Here is a 16,467-nt window from a genome sequence, read left to right as displayed (position 1 = left end):
GAGTGGTTTGCCATTTCCTTCTCCAGCTGATTTTACAAGTGAGGAAACTGAGGCAAACAGAGATTATGGGACTTGCTCAGGGACACACAACTACCTAGTGTCAGAGGCTAGATTTGAACTCATTTTTCGTGACTCCAGGCCCAACCCTCTATCCACTGAATCACCTAGCTGCTCTAGATTAAGTAGTAATTGTTAACAATTACAGGTTTGTGAGAAAAACCTTTGATTGTATCTAGGTTGCAATTTTTTCTTTAAAGTTTACATTAATTACAGTATCACTTTTAGATACGGTCATTTAAGAAGAGTAAATGTCATGCTTTTTAAATTTAATTGTCGCAAATTCATAAAGAAAAATCAAAATTGAGTGAAATCACACTCTGTTTCTGTGATCCAGTTAAACACATTTATGGGAAAATTTTCTCCTTGAATCAAATACCACAACAAATATGTACCACTATCCACCTTCAAATTATAAGTAAAGTACCTAGGAAGGAATCAAAATAGATACCATGAACTGAAATTTATGAAGTGCTTGCAGATGTCTCAAACACAAATTAGTATTAGATGTAAGAGGATAAAAGTATAAGATTTAATACAAATCAATGAAGTTGGTTTTTTTTTAAGGAAGAACAATTTTATTTCATCTTTTGCTTCCCTACCTCTCAAAATATCTTTACCATTTGTAACCCTATGGAAACTATCTTTTGGTTAGGGTGCCCAAAGCACCATACAGTATTTGGTATGTCAAAAGGATTGTGGGAAATAAAAAATTGCTTTGATGTTGGTCTGCCATGGAAGTTAGAGTTCACTATGATCTTTGGTCCTGTTCTTTTTCATGTCTCAGCCCATGTGGGAAGATGAGATCTTCACTTGTAAGCATGCTTCTTGTAAATCTCTAGGACTTCATTCACATCATCCGGGGACCCCAGAATCACGGGTGCTCTCTCATGGATGTCAGTGGGAATGACGTCCAGCACAGCTTTATCTCCTGTGGTAGCCATTCCTCCAGCTTTTTCCATGACAAAGGCCATTGGGTTACACTCGTACAGGAGTCTCAGCTAGAAAATAAAAGAAAAGAACAATCTAGTCACAGGCTTGGATGGTGGAAGGGGATTTAGCAATGCAAACTTCTTATTTTACACGTGAGCAAATTCCAGCTCGAAGAGGATGACGTGTACAAAATTATTTGGGTCGTAAAGCAGCAGAATCAAGATTTGAACTTGGGTCCAAATCTACTATTCTTTACACTATAACAAACTCAGTTTAGCATTTAAAACCAGGGATATCCTGGAGCCAGCTTACACTTGAGAGAGTCAATTGTTAAATTTTCAGTGTGAGTATTTATACCCATGAAATCAGCAGACTACAAAGTCACGGCTTAATATATTGCTTTATTTATTGTCCAGTCTTAAGAAAATGTTGGAGAAAATGTTAATCAGGCAGATTAAGTTTAAGACCACGGAGACAAAGAAAAGTGCACAGTACTTCAATAGGGAAACAATTTCTGTTACCCCGCTTAGAATAAGTGGTAGAACAAGGTTTCTTAGATTACATAAGAAATTATATTTGATATCAGAGAAAAACCCTAACATGAGTCATGTAATATTAGGTCAGTCTAATCAGTACTGTGTGATATCTAAGAGACAAGTTTCACAACAGATCCATACTTTCCTTGCGAAAGTAGTGTTTCCTAAGAGCTAGTAGGTTCATTAGTTGTCTATCTCTATCAATCATTTAAAAACAATCTAATAGGAAGTAGAATAGTGTAGAGGCACAGACCTGGAGTCAAGAGGACCTGAGTTCAAGTCCTGCCTCTGATCAATAATTGCTGTGTGATCTCTAATAACTTGCTTAAGTCATCATTGCCCCCAGGCAATTCTCTAAGAGTATAAATGATAAAGAGTATAAATTACTTGGTGATCTGCATTGGCAGAAGGAGTTTCCCAGACTGGAAATTCTGTACAGTGACAAAATCACAGGATCATAGACATGGAAGAGATCTCCAGAGGCCACTTCACACTCTAGCCCCCACCCCAACTTCTGACATCAAGTAGGTTCAATTGTTTCAGTCATATCTGACTCTTCATGACTTTATTTGTCACTTTCTTGGCAAAGATACTGGAGTGCTTTGCCATTTCCTTCTCCAGTTCATTTTACAGGTGAGGAAACTGAGGCAAATAGGGTTAAGTGATTTGCCAAGCATCACATAGCTATTAAACATCTAAAGTAGAATCTGAACTCAGGCCTTTCTGGCTCCAGGCCCACCACTCTATCCACTGCACTACTTAGAGGTCTCTTCAAGTATAACTATAAGTATTTTTCAGCAGTCCGTTAGCAACTTTGGGCAAAGCTGGGGAAAGCAGCCTTCCACATACCTAACTCATACTGCCCTATATCAAAAACTGAGCACATTTCCTTGGTCCAGTCCTCAAAGAAGAGTTTTACCTTTCCTTTGGGGCTCTTTTTGTTGGCTGGATACAAAAAGATTCCTCCATACACCAGTGTTCTATGCACATCTGCCACCATGGAGCCCACATATCTTGCACCGTAAGGAGCTGTGTTATCCTGCCAATTTCAAGATAATTAATAATTGGGATTGAAAGTATAGGGAAAAATAACAGTAGTTCATATATATCTGCAAGCCTATAAAGAAAAGCTTAAAAAACTGATTTTTTTCCCCCTTCCAATCATGTTCAGAGCAACATTATAAAAGTGTCAGGGGAAGGTCCTCAGGGGATGGGAAGGGGTGGAGGTGATGGGGTGGGAAAAGGAAGGAAGAAGGGGGAGAAATGAGGGAAGGTATTAAGTGAAGCAATTTGGGATGGAGACCATCAAGAATAAATGATCCTGGAGGCTTGAATTCCACAGTGGCCCATATGAAATTATAACCCCTTGTACTCTCTGAGCTCATAGGTCCCTGAACTGAAAGTGTTTTATGACCAATTAACTCATTAATCTTGCAAGAGGTGGCTACTTTTATCATCCTGTTTCCCCTCACTTCTACCTCCCACCTTCCCCTTGGGCAGGAATTCTGATGACAGTGCCAGGAACTGAACCTTTGGACTCTCAGAGGCCAAAACAACATGTGTTTTTCTTGGGGCTTCGTCTCCTTATTACAGTTTCACAACACAATCCTCTTGTGGCTAATTAATAAAAGGCACTTGATGAGTATGATTAGTTCTATGAAGACTCAGAGTAATTATTACACTTCCATCACCTGAATATATATATGGATTGTGTGTACATATACACACATATATGTATACATGTGTGCGTATATATACATATGTGTATAAACACATATATACCTGTGTTTTATGTATACACATATGTATGTGTGTGTATGCATACACACACATACATGTGTGTATATGTGAATCTGTTTTTTTTTTACAAGACAAATCAGGAAAGAACAAATATCTATAGTTTTGTAACACACCTAACATAAGGCAAATATCCTAGTTTCTTTTTGCCCTTACAAGTCCTTATGGTCTTGGATAAGGGTTCTTAACGAGAGGTCTGCAAAGTTCTCCTTCTTAAAAAATGTTGATAATTAGATTTCAGTAAAATGGTTTTCTTTGTAATCTCACTTATTTTATGCATTTAAAAACATTATCCTGAGAAGGGGTCCATAGACTTCACTAGATTGCCTAAGGGATCCATGACCCAAAAAGATTAAGAATCCCTATCTGAGAATGATGCTCCCCCTCCACATATCAAAAAGTCTTTTTTTTAACATTTAAAATTTTTTGTTTTTGTTTTTTCTCAATTACATGTAAACAAAAATTTTAACATTCTTCTTTTTTTAATTTTGAGTCCCAAATTCTCTCGCTCCCTCTCTTTCCTAACCGCTTCTTGAGAAGCAAGCAATTTTATATAGATTATACATGTACAGTCATACAAAACATTTCCCTATTAGCCATGTTGCAAGAGAAAATTTATCTCCCTGGAACCAACAACTTGGTGATTCATCTTGTTGAAGCAATCAAGGTTGGTTCTTGCCTAACAGTAATAAGGTTTATTCTCATACTTAAAAGCCTGCTCTCTTAGATTCAGCTGTCATAGCTGATGCTATGTGATGTATTTTACTTGTGTATATTCCGGAGGTGGTACATGGACATGCTTACCTGGGGAAATTTCTTCTTCTGGATATATTCAGCGATTGCAGGATCAAAGTCCCTGGCATAGCCCTCATTAAGACTGTAGATATTGCCTCTCTTTTTTATCTTCACATCCTTTTCAACCAAAATGAACTCCCCAATAGCCTTAAAAAAAAGAATTGGGAAATCTTTAAATATGCAAATATAAATGGATAGCCTGAAGTTACCATTCAGTCATGATGTGACATGACTTTAGACACAATGCAAGGTATGTGGTGCACGAGGCAGAGTACTGCTTAATAGGGTTAAGTACTTCAAAGGGGATTGGGGAAAAGTATCATACATTCCCATTTTGCCCTGGGACAAGTACTAAGTCAAGCTTTTCTCATATAGCAGATTTCTGCACTACCTTCATGGTAGAGAATGGTTGAGTCTCTGCCTAATCAGGTTTTAGCTTTTGTGTTGAGACAACTGACACCAGGGCACAAAAGATAACACCTTCTCCCAGCTACCCCCACCCCAACATGTTTCACCAGGTCACTTAATTATCATCCCACATAAAGAGTTGAGCATCCCTGGACAGTCTGGGACTTGTATCAAGCCACCTAACCCCATGTATGCAGTGGGAAGAATGGAAAAAGAGAGTTGTCCATGACAAACTAAGCTGATATCTAGAAAATAAAAATTTCATAATGCAAAACAACCACAAGCAGACCACAAGAAGTCATGCCTTCTGCATGCATAAGAGCAGCTAGTCAATGAAACTACATACAATATTTAACCATAACATCTGAAGGCAGCAAACTGGTAGCAAACTCCATCTCCATGATACAAAGACAGAGATAACCAATACAAAAGTTTTTTTAAATATAAAAGCAATAAGAAAATGCAAATTGTTGCTACTAGTGTTGTGACATGCTTAAACGTATAGTTATATGCACAGATATTGTCTCTGCCTATAGAGTATAAGTTACATGAGGGCAGGGATTGCTTGATTTTGTTTTTGTATCCTCAAGGGCCTAGCCAGGTATATAGTAATAAATTCTTACTAAATGCTTATTGATGGATGAAAAATTTTTATGATAATAAATCTCATCATATATTATAATATATAATATAATAATAAAAATATTTATTAAGTGTTCGAGGTATACAAAGCCCTATGCTAAGTGCTAATGGAAATATAAAGTTTAGATAATACAGCCCCTGCCCTCACAGAATAGGAATAAGTAGGACACAGCCATTAATTTATTATTTACATTAGGATGGTTTTAATCAGCTTGAGTAATAGCAGCCAAAAATAAAAACCCAACAATAAAAAAACAGAACTACATTAACTTTGCATTTTTCTTTTAACATATGTAGTGCCTGTTAGGTCTCAGAAGGATAAATGAAGAATATAGGAAAACTTACACCTCTAGATATCCTTTGGCACTCTGGAAAGAAGAATAGATTTATTCTTTATCCTTCATCTGAAGTTACTTAAGTGTAGTATAAACTTAGAAGTGACTCTGTTCTGAACTGCCCACCTATTTAAACTCAGTAAATCTTGAACTTGAAGAATATGTGGCAAGTAATAAATTAAATAACAGGTTTCATTACTTCAGAAACAGATGCTTTTCCTGGCTCTGCCTCTGTTTTTCTAAATGAATCTCCGCTATCGGGTCTCAAATGGTAGCATTAACCCACTTTTCTATGTTACACCCCCACATTTTGAAGGGATATAAATTCAGTTCTGTAAAACTCTATGGATGCTCTGCCTGATCCCAGGGAGCTGAAATAAAAAGAAGACTCAAAGAGACAGATAGAGGAACCACAAAAGGAAAAACTTTCTAAGAATCAAAAAAGCAATGGGCTGCTCCAGAAGTGGGCTCCTCTTCTCTGGATGTCTTCAAACCTGGACACCCACTTGGATATTTTGTAGGAAGAATCATAAGATCATAGATTTGGAGCTGGAAGGGACCTTGGAGACCACTGAGACCAATCCCATCATTCTTATCCAGGTAGAGTTTGGTCTAGGTTGCCTCTGAAATCCTTAGCAACTCTCAAATTCTGTGATTTAGTGAAAAATATGATAAGCACACAATTGAATTCTTATTTATGATATTTTGAACCTAGGTGTTGTTTACCTCTCAAAGCCAGAATTATTAAATTCAGGATTTCTCAATTATTTACACACTCTCAATAAAATGTATATCAATGCTACATAAAATGCTTTCTGTTATTTCATTAATGCTATATGAGATAATTTTGGTCAATAAAAATAGTTCATCATTTTTATATTTAGATTTCTGTATATGTAAAATTATGTCAGGAGAAATTTTTAGAAATATCTTATTTTTTTTACCAAACTGAATATAAAACAATTTATCTAATAGGCTAAAGATAATTTATAAGATAAAATTGTAGCAGTGAAAAATTTTCACAGTACCTTGGGAACCTCACATACAACCCCTAAATTTTGGGGGAAACAGGCTATTTTAGCAGTTGTCTTTGATAATCTAGAAATCCTGTTTTGCTCCACAAGGTGGGAGGGGAGCTGTTCCCACATATATTTTTATGTCTTTGTGTTCTATACCAGTAAATCTCTTGGTGTTAACAGAAGGCCCAGAAGTTTACCTTCTTCCATTTGGAACTACAGAATGTGGCAGAAGTAATCTTTTCAAGAACATGATGCAGAACGCTAGGACACTAAAATCTGAAGAACTTTGGGATGAAAAGACAGTATCCTATTCTACAATGGGACTCCCTCTAACATAGTTCATGTAATGTTCTTCACTTTTAAAAATTAGCATATCACTCTCTATTTCTTAGTACCCACCAACCTGTCCCCCCTCAATTCTCCTAATCCTCCTTTAGCCTCCCCACATCTGTTTGCTAACATGTTGCCTCTTTTTTTTTAATCACTCATAAGAATTCTTACCGGGTCCAGCATAAAGCAGTTGACTCCACATTCCATAGCCAGCACTAACATTGTGGCACTGCCATAGAGAGCATACCCAGCAGCCACTAGATTCCTGCCAGGCTGCAAAGCATCCTTCTCAGAAGGCTCACCAGTTGAATTCTGGAATGGAAAAAATGAAAGGAAAACTTTTTTTTTTTGGCCCTCCATTATTAACAGGATGCATGATGATACCGTAGTCCTAATGTAATGAGACATCTCTGTTTAATAGCTTTACTTCATGCATTAGGTAATTTCCTGATTCTATTACTGTAGTAGCCTTCTCACCAGATGCCTAGTTTCCTGTATCTGGGGCACTCTTTCCAAACAAGATCCTGCTCTAATTTTACTAATCAGATTTTTTCTTGCTTCTCCATTACCACTTCAAAATACAAGCACGCACATGCACACACAGACGCGCGCGCACACACACACACACACACACAGACACACAGATGCACACACCTTAGCTATAGCTCCCTGAATATTCCAATTTTATTACTCTAATCCAGATTTTCCACTATTCAACCTCATCTTCACTTAAACAAATTAACACGGTCAAGAAAAGTATGTCTGCTGGGAAAATCAAATATGTGGAGCATTTTAGCAAAGGATAGAGCTTTGTATAGAAAGGACTCCAGGAAGTCAATGAACTTGAATTTTCCCTTATCTTCATCACAAGTTATAAGTATTCCCAGTCAGTTATCTCTTACTGAGGCTTCCATGGCAGGGGTAATCAAGGGAACAAACTTCTAATTTGCTAGCCTTGGTAAACTCTCCATGTAGCAGGGGCATATGCTCTGGTTCCTTGTTGAGGCACATGTACCTTACTGAGATGATACAGACAATTGTTTGTTGGTCCCCAGTAAGTAGGGCATCTCTGGAGATGATTGTCAATTGTGAGTTAGGAAGATAAACTTTAATTGGGCTATAAGAGGTATGGAAAGAACTCTGCCCTTCTCTTTTAGAGCCCTCTCCCATCATGCCTGCTTTCTTTTCCATGAATGTTTAGCAAGAAGCAAAAGAGTATTCTCCCCCTTCCACCATCCCTTCCAATGACAATGTTGGCTTAAAGCATAAGCATATAGCATAGTGCTTGATTAAGCAGGTCTAAGATTGAACCTTATGTCCCTGGCTGCTTTCTTCTATGTCTTTCCTTCACTAAACTAGTTACCCAGAGAACTGGATGCTTATATATAGCCTTGGGGGGGGGGGGGGGGGGAGTGTCTACTGTATGAGTTTAAGAGTTCCTGAATTCTTTAGTCACATACTGGCTGACCAGTGGGAGATTTCTTTAACAGTGTTCTTCTCAGAGGAGAAAATGACGACCACCAGGAACACAACACAGATGAAGGACCAAAGAAATCTAGACCCTGATTGGCCAGGAGATCTAGACCTTCTGAGCTGTACAGAGAGTTCAAGTGCAAGGTGAATATGAAATACCTGTTTTGTCGTCCCACAGAAGAGATAGGAATAGAGAGACAGAGAAATAGAGATAGGTAGGTAGGCTGTGCTTTACATATTTCTATATTTGAGTCTTACAAATTTTATATAGTTTCTGTCATAAGGGAGATAAAATGACTGTCATTATATGAAGCACATATTATATATTAAATAATTCCTTTTGCTAGAAAGGATCTTGTTGACCCAGTTTGGGGAAGGTGATAGACGTGAGCCATACCTAATCTTTGTTTCAGTGATTTCTACGGAGTTACTCCAGGGTATGGAGGGAGAGAAGGAGGGAAAGAAAAGAGTGAAGGAAGGAGGAGGAGAAGGAAGAGAGAGAGAGAAACCTGATTCTAGTCTCCCCTTCATCTTGGTCCATGAGAGCCTAGAGGGCCAAATAGAATTGCATTTCTTTTGTCTTCACTGTAAAATGAATTTGTTCTTTACCAAGCTCTATGATATATGATTCAATTTAACAAACATTTATTATTCTATGTAATACACTATGCAAGGCACTGGAGAAACAGAATTCAAAAACTTCATAATCTTTGCCTTCAAAGAGCTTATAACAACATAACAAGACTATAACATGCACAGGAATAAGAAACTATGTATGGTAGATTGTGAGAGGGAAGAAATTCAAAGCATTCTGAGAAAATTTGAGGAAGATGTTACTTACACCATAAGAAACCAGTGAAGGTTTTAAGGAGGAAGTAATCCTGAAGAAAAAGGTTTTCAACAGGAAGAGAAGAGGTATAGAGCACATTTCCTATATAAATGCATAGAGATGGAAGGGTGCAGCATACATTCAGTAGCAGCAGTAGCAGCAGCAGCAGCAGCAGTCCAGTTTGGTTGGAACATGGAGGGTGAGTACTGTGAAGCAAAATAGTATGAAATAAAACTGGAAAGGTAGGTCAGAACCAGATTGTGGAGGGTCTTCAATGTCAGGTGTGTGTTTCATCTTGCATAGGAAATAGGGAATCACTATTTCTTGAACAGGAAGCCGCCTCCAACTCCGACTTTGACCCTAAATGCCTTGGACTCTGACTCTAAACCTAACCCAACTCTAACCCAAACCCTAACCCTAACCCTAACCTGCAAGCTTTCAGTGCCTCTAAAAGTGGTCTGAACCAGGGTAAAATCTGAGCACAAATTCCTCTGAGCAACACCATTGTGGGCATGGCCCTGGTTGGAGCTCTAGTACACTGCTGTGGGACTCACCAACTGCCAGACTGCTGGAAAGAATTGCAAATTCAGAGTAACAGAAATATAGGCTCCCCACTGGTCTGCCTGAACTTCCTGCCTTGCTTATTCTGCTGCAGGTGTCAGACTAGGCTAGGAATTGGACCTGAGACCCTCACTCCACCTCCCAAGGTCAGAGTCACATAGCTGACTCTTGCTTCTGAACTTTCTCCTTGCTCAGTACATAGCCCACAACCCAGTCCTTGCCCTGGACTGCCACTCCTGAGTTCAGGTCTCCTTCTAAGAACACACTAGATCTGTGACCCAGCAGTGAATAGTGGACAACAGAACTGCCAGCTGGCATCTATTTCTGTTACCTGCACAAGGTTAGACTACTCTGAGCTAGATCTGAGACCTCTTTCCCTGGTTTGCAGTCAGAGGTAGGCTTCTTTTAATCCCCACACAGACACATTCTGTGCAGTTGTCCCCAGTATCCACAGATCTCTGTCTTCCTAGTTTTGTTGAACTGGTCTGGAAAAATTACTCACTATGATGTACTTTTTAGACTTCCAAATTAGGACTCAGTCTGATGTATTTCTAGATTTGGGGGAGGGGAATAATTGTTGGGGAGAGTTTGGCTATCCCATTATATTTCCATCCCCATTCTCCATCTCTTAAAGTTCCTCCCTTCAGTCATGGAAAAAGTGGTATTTGAGCTGAGCCTTTGAAGTCTTTCTAGACTGCCCCTAACATCTCCTCCAATCTAAGAAAACAATAGTTATCTCTTCTCATCAAACTCATGCATAGCATTTTTACTAGACTTTTCCTTTGTACTTATGACACTTTCTTCTATTACAGTTATTCTCGTGCACATCTTTTCCCTCATCACATTTTAATTTCAAGAGTAAAGTCTATGCTATGTCTGTAATCCAAGGGTCAAACATACTTACTAGAGAACAAATGTGTGTTGAATTGAATTAACTTCTACTCTGTAGGTATAAAGAGATATGATCTCAGATGACATAAAGGCTTTTTGAGAACTTCAGTTACAAGAATAAAATACTTTCTACTCTCTTCCCACTAGTGTATATTGTCTGGCCAACTTCTGGGTAATATCCGGGCAATAATTTCAGAACTTGATTAAAAATCTCTTTAAAATCATGTCCTCTACCACACATACTTTTTGCCGCTATAATAAGGATAAGGTGATACTCAGTAAAGCCCATCCATGGTGGTTCCCTAGGCTTGAATCTTCTGCTTATCCAAAAGAAAAATAAAGCATCACATTTTACCCTTCTGTAAATGCCAAAAATAGTTCCAATGGATGCAAGGCAGTCAATGTTCGAAGAACCATCCAGAGGATCAAAACAGACCACATATTTACCCTGAAAATAAAAGGAAAAAATTATTAGGTTTTGCTTTGAATATAAGGGTTACAGTAAGTCGAGTCAGGGTGCTAGGCCTCAGGTGATCCAAATGGTACTCTAGATGAAGGGATAAAGTACGGAAGTGCCATTAAGGATAACAAAAATTCACACCTAATGGATGGGATTACTTCTACAGACAGTGGGGTATGATGGACTCAACGTTAGATCTGTAATCACAGAAAGTTTAGTCAAGTTATAGTTCTGCCACTCACTACTATTCACAGTGACCTTGGGATCAGTCATTTCACCTCTTCTTAGTTTCCTCTACTGTCAAATAAGCAGACGGGATTCCGAGATCTAAGGTCCCTTTCTGATTCAAATGTTGTGATTCTTTAACCTAAATTTAAATCTTGATTCTGCTATTTGCTACATGTATGTTTTGAGTAGCTCCCAGGACTTCAGTTTTCACATTCAAAAAAATGAGGAGTAAGACCAGGTGGTCCTTGTAGCTCTAAAGTCCCAGAGCAGGAATGGAGTGCCTGCAGCCTCAAGGTCACATGTGGCCCCTCCAGGTCTCAGGTGTGGCCCTTTGACTGAATCCAAACTTCACAGAACAAACCTCTTAATAAAAGGATTTGTTCTGTAAGACTTAAGACTCAGTCAAAAGACAACACCCAAGAACCTAGAAGGCCACATATGACCTCGAGGCTGCAGGTTCTCTACCCGTCTGTCAAACTCAAATAACCGCCACTAATCCATACGTAAGGATTCCTGTGGCTGCAAAATGACTCATTTTAAAACAAAATGTTATTTATATTTTCATTGTATTTTTTTCCCAGCTAGGCAAGGATAGAGCCCTGACCTTGCAGTCAGGAAGACCTGAGTTCAAATTTGACCTCAGAGGCTTACTAGCTGTGTGACCCTGGGCAAGTCACTTAACCCCAATTGCCTCATTTGAATCAGAAAGGGACCTTAGATCTCAGAATCCAATCTCCTTATTTGACAGTAGAGAAAACTGAGAAGAGATGAAATGACTTACCCCAAGGTCACTGTGAATAGTAGTGAGTGGCAGAACTATAACTTGAATAAACTTTCTGTGATTACAGATCTAATGTTGCATCTTAATGTGGTTTGGGCTGCACTCTGAAGTGCTCTTGACTGAGCCTTGGGACTAGGATTCATGTTTGAGACTTTTGGTCTACAGAATTCTTTTTTAAAATTTAATTTATATTTTCTGTTATAAGTTCTGAACTGTCTCCCTCCCCTCCGCACCGTAGCGAAGGCCACCATTTGACACAGATTTATAAATACATGTAAAATCATGCTATGAATACTTCTGTTTATCAGTTTTGTCTCTGAAGGTATATAGCACCTTTCTTAATAGGTCCTTTACAGTTGATTTGAGGATGTATAGTACTAAGAATAACTTGTTCACAATTACTCTTCAAATAATATTGCTATTACTGTTTCTGCTTTGTTCTGCTTACTTCACTTTTCATTATTTCTTTTCTTGTTTTTCTAAAATGAACCAGCTCATTATTTCTTCCAGGACAGAGGTATTCCATCACAGTAATACACCACAACTTGCTTAGCCATTCCACAATTGATGGACATCCCCTCAATTTCCAGTTCTTTGCCACCACAAAAGAGAGCTGCTATAAATATTTTAGGGCATGTAGATTCTTTTTCTTTTTCCCTGGTCACCTTGGGAAAAACACTTACTAATGGTATTGCTGGGTCAAAGGGTAAACAGAGTTTTACAGCTCTTTGGATATAATACCAGATCGCTCTCCAAAATGGTTGTTTCAGTTCACAGTTCCACCAACAGTATAATTAATGTTCCAATTTTCCCACATCCCCTCCAACATTTGTCATTTTCCCCTTCTACCATTTTAGCCCAAGTTGTTTCAACCTTCATTTCTCTAAGCAATAGTGATTTAGAGATTTTTTTTCATATGACTGTAGTTTTGACTTCTTTATCGAAAAACTGCCTGTTCATATTCTTTGACCATTTATCAGTTGGGGGATGACTACAGGACTCTTCACAGAACTCACCACGATAATGTAATGGGAAGTCACCATGAAACACTTGAGGAACTTGATTAAAACAGCAACCCCGCCACAAAAGACCGATAAAGAAGTATTATCTTTCCACTTCTTGGTAAAGAAATACAGAACGAGACCTATTCTCAGAAAAGGCTAATATCTTCATTTGTTTTGCTCAATTTTACATATTTGTTATGGGGGAGAGAATAGTGCTAGTGGCAGTTGAAACATACATTCTTTTAAAAAAGTTTTAATAAATGTTTTAAAAGTTTAACATAGGAAAAGGAAGAGATTTTTAGAAGGAGTGAAAAACAGGACACTTTGCTGCCACCTGGTTAAATATATATTTATACATAATTACTTATTCTGAAATCTGTGTCTGTATAGTGATTTATGTGTACATCTTTTCTTCCTCATCACATTACATATGTATGTATGTATGTATATATGTATGTATGTATGTATGTTCATATACAGTGACTGTCCCAAAAGTCTTAAAACCTTACAAAGATTTTTGGGACAAAACACACATACACACACACAAACATGCTTTTTCTAAATAGTAGAAATTCACAGTTCCCTATACATCCCACTTTATGTCTTGAGATATTATTAAATGGTAGGCTTAAAGTGCCTCTGAAAATGTAAAGCAAAAAAGGTACCAGTTATCCAGAAAGCTGTAACAGTGACTGATAAGGAATATTTTAAAAGGAATAATACATCATAAAAATATTTCAGTGCATCCCTAGTATTTACAAGGGGAGATAGCTGATCCTTGTCATTTAAAGGAAATATCCTCAGAAAGAAGGAACACCATCAGGCTACTGCAGCTTCCCAGTTGTAGGCATAGAATCTCAGAATTCAGAGAGAACTTGGAAGATATCTTTTTGTCAGCCCATTCCTGGAAAAGGACCCTGTATCTACTACATATCAATAAGTGATCATTCAATCTTTGCCTGAAAGTTTCTAGTAAGGGGGGTTGTTGAGTTATTTCGGTTGTGTCTAACTCTTTATGACCCCATTTGGGGTTTTCTTGGCAAAGATACTGCAGCGGTTTGCCATTTTCTTCTCTGGCTCATTTTTACAGATGAGGAAACTGAGGCAAACAGAGGTTAAGTGACTTGCTCAGGGTTACACAGCTAATAAGTGTCTGAAGCTGGATTTGAACTCAGGAAGAGTAGGGAGGGAACTCTCAAAGTCCATTCCATTTTTTTGGCATTATTCTTATTCACAAATTTTCCTTGATAAGCCTTAATTTACCATTTTGGAACTTATTCCCATTGTTTCCAGCTCTGTCCCCAGAGACTTAGCAGAACAAATTTAATAGAATTTCCATAACATAGTTCTCCAAATACTTGAAGACTATTATTTTACCACCCCATCCCATATCCCCAAGTCATCCCTAAACAACCTCAAGTCCTCATATGTCATAATCTTCAGGATTTGCTTGTTCTGGTTACTTACTAATGTTCATATCAAAATGGGGGCCCCAGAACTGAACACCATACTCTAGATGTGAGCTGACCAGGGCAGGATTATCATGTCCCTAGTCCTGTACTACAGTTATGCCTCTCTTAATGCAATTGAAGATCACTCTCATGTTTTTCAGCTGTTTTTTTTTAACCTCAAAGATCTTTTTCAGATGAACTACTATCTAGACAGGTCTCACCTCATCTTCCACTTACAAAGTCAATTTTTTGAACCCAAGTGTAAGACTTTACATTTGAGTCTTTTTAAATGGCCTCTCATTACATTTACCAACTATTCTTACCAGATGAGATACTTTTGGATCACAACCCTATTATCCAATGTATTAACTATCCCTCCCAGCTTTGTGCCATCTACAAATACGTGCCATCTACTTGTTAATCAGCATAAATCCAAGCACAGATTCCTGGGATACTCCAATGGAAACTTCCCTCTAACTTCAAGTCAAACTATTCAGGATAATCTCAGTCTAGCCACTCAACAATTTCTGAATCCACCTAACAACTTCTCTTATCATCTAATCCAGATTTCTTGTGTCCACAAGAGAAAAATGGGAGGTTTTGTTCAATGCTCTGCTACTATCTATTTAGATAATGTCTACAGCTTTCCTCTGAGCTACTAGTAAAGAAAGGAAATGAGGTTAACCTGACCTGATTTGTTCTTGATAAAGCCACACTAGCTCATAATTACTGCTTCTTTTTTCAGATGTTCATTAACCATCCCTTCCAGAATTTTATTCTAGAATTTTGCCTAGAACTCATGACTTATGGTTTGCGTGCTACATTCTCTTATCTTTTTAAAGACTCAGGACAATGTTTGTCCTTGGGGCAGCTATGTGGCACAGTAAATAAAGCGCTGGGCCTCGAGTCAGGAAGACCTGAGTTCAAATCCAGCCTCAGATACTTCCTAGCTGTGTAAAGTGTTTGCCTCAGTTGCCTCATCTGTGAATGAGCTGGAGAAGGAAATGGCAGACCACTACAGTATATTTGCCAAGAAAACCCCAGCTGGGGTCACAAAGAGTTGGATACGAGGGAACAACAAAATCCAAGTCAATTCTGTAATATTCCCCCCATTCACCATGATCTTTCAAATACTCTTAGCAATCACAACTGCCACTCCTTTCACTTCCTTAAGGTGTAGATCATCTGTCCAGGTGACCAACTATTCTCTGCTCCATGTAGCAGGGGCATATGCTCTGGTTCCTTGTTGAGGCACATGTACCTTACTGAGATGATACAGAGAATTGTTTGTTGGTTTCCAGTAAGTAGGGCATCTCTGGAGATGATTGTCAATTGTGAGTTAGGAAGATAGACTTTAATTGGGCTATAAGAGGTATGGAAAGAACTCTGCCCTAACTATTCCTCCCTTGTTCTCTTGGGTTTTAGTTACCTATCGGCCAAGTTTGTTCTGTCCTCTCTGAGCTTACAACTGTATTCAGTATTTGAGACACCCAGTATAATTAGTTTCCTTTGTAATTCTATGAATTTTATATATTTGGAAACATTATTCTGAGAAGGGGTCCATAGATTTCACCAGACAGCCAAAGGGACCCATAACACAAAAAGTCCTGTGTCTAACCTCTCAATTTACAGATAGAGACACTGATACCCAGGGTGGTTGTATCTTGCCCAGGGTCACATAGCTATACTTAGTAACCTAATCTCTAATTTTTTTCTCCTGGGCAGGCTTGTTCACCTGGAGAAAGTTCCCTTATAAAAGTAATCCATTCCAGTTCATGGCTCAAGTATTACTTCATTAAAGTTGACATTCATTCTGGTTTATAAATCAGCCTCTTATGAATTTGATTTCTATGAACCAAGCTTCTATGGCTAGATGATTCCTGGGTAAATAAAACATTTTAGTTTTTGAACCTGTACAGTTGAGGACCAGACCCTCT

The 16,467-nt window shown here is 38.3% G+C and overlaps 1 protein-coding gene across 2 annotated transcripts in view; it reads right to left on the bottom strand.

Annotated features, from left to right (window-relative positions):
* Positions 1–612: 612 nt before the first annotated feature.
* LOC140496762 (fructose-1,6-bisphosphatase 1) overlaps positions 613–16,467 on the bottom strand; it is a 33,937-nt gene continuing 18,082 nt past the window's right edge. Inside the window, exons 3-7 of one of the 2 annotated variants that reach the window (XM_072596932.1) lie at positions 10,962–11,054; positions 7,024–7,164; positions 4,128–4,265; positions 2,446–2,565; positions 613–1,058 (exon numbers count right to left, since the gene is read on the bottom strand). In XM_072596932.1, coding sequence (XP_072453033.1) covers positions 867–1,058; positions 2,446–2,565; positions 4,128–4,265; positions 7,024–7,164; positions 10,962–11,054 — 684 coding nt within the window. In that variant the 3' untranslated portion in view covers positions 613–866. The remainder of the gene's footprint in view (positions 1,059–2,445; positions 2,566–4,127; positions 4,266–7,023; positions 7,165–10,961; positions 11,055–16,467) is intronic. The other variant, XM_072596933.1, reaches the window with a different exon arrangement.

The sequence above is a fragment of the Notamacropus eugenii genome, chromosome 3 (genome assembly GCF_028372415.1).
Source record: "Notamacropus eugenii isolate mMacEug1 chromosome 3, mMacEug1.pri_v2, whole genome shotgun sequence".
NCBI classification, from domain to species: Eukaryota; Metazoa; Chordata; class Mammalia; order Diprotodontia; family Macropodidae; genus Notamacropus; species Notamacropus eugenii.
Note: the sequence above shows the minus strand (reverse complement) of the source record. Positions and strands in the feature narration are given on the sequence as shown.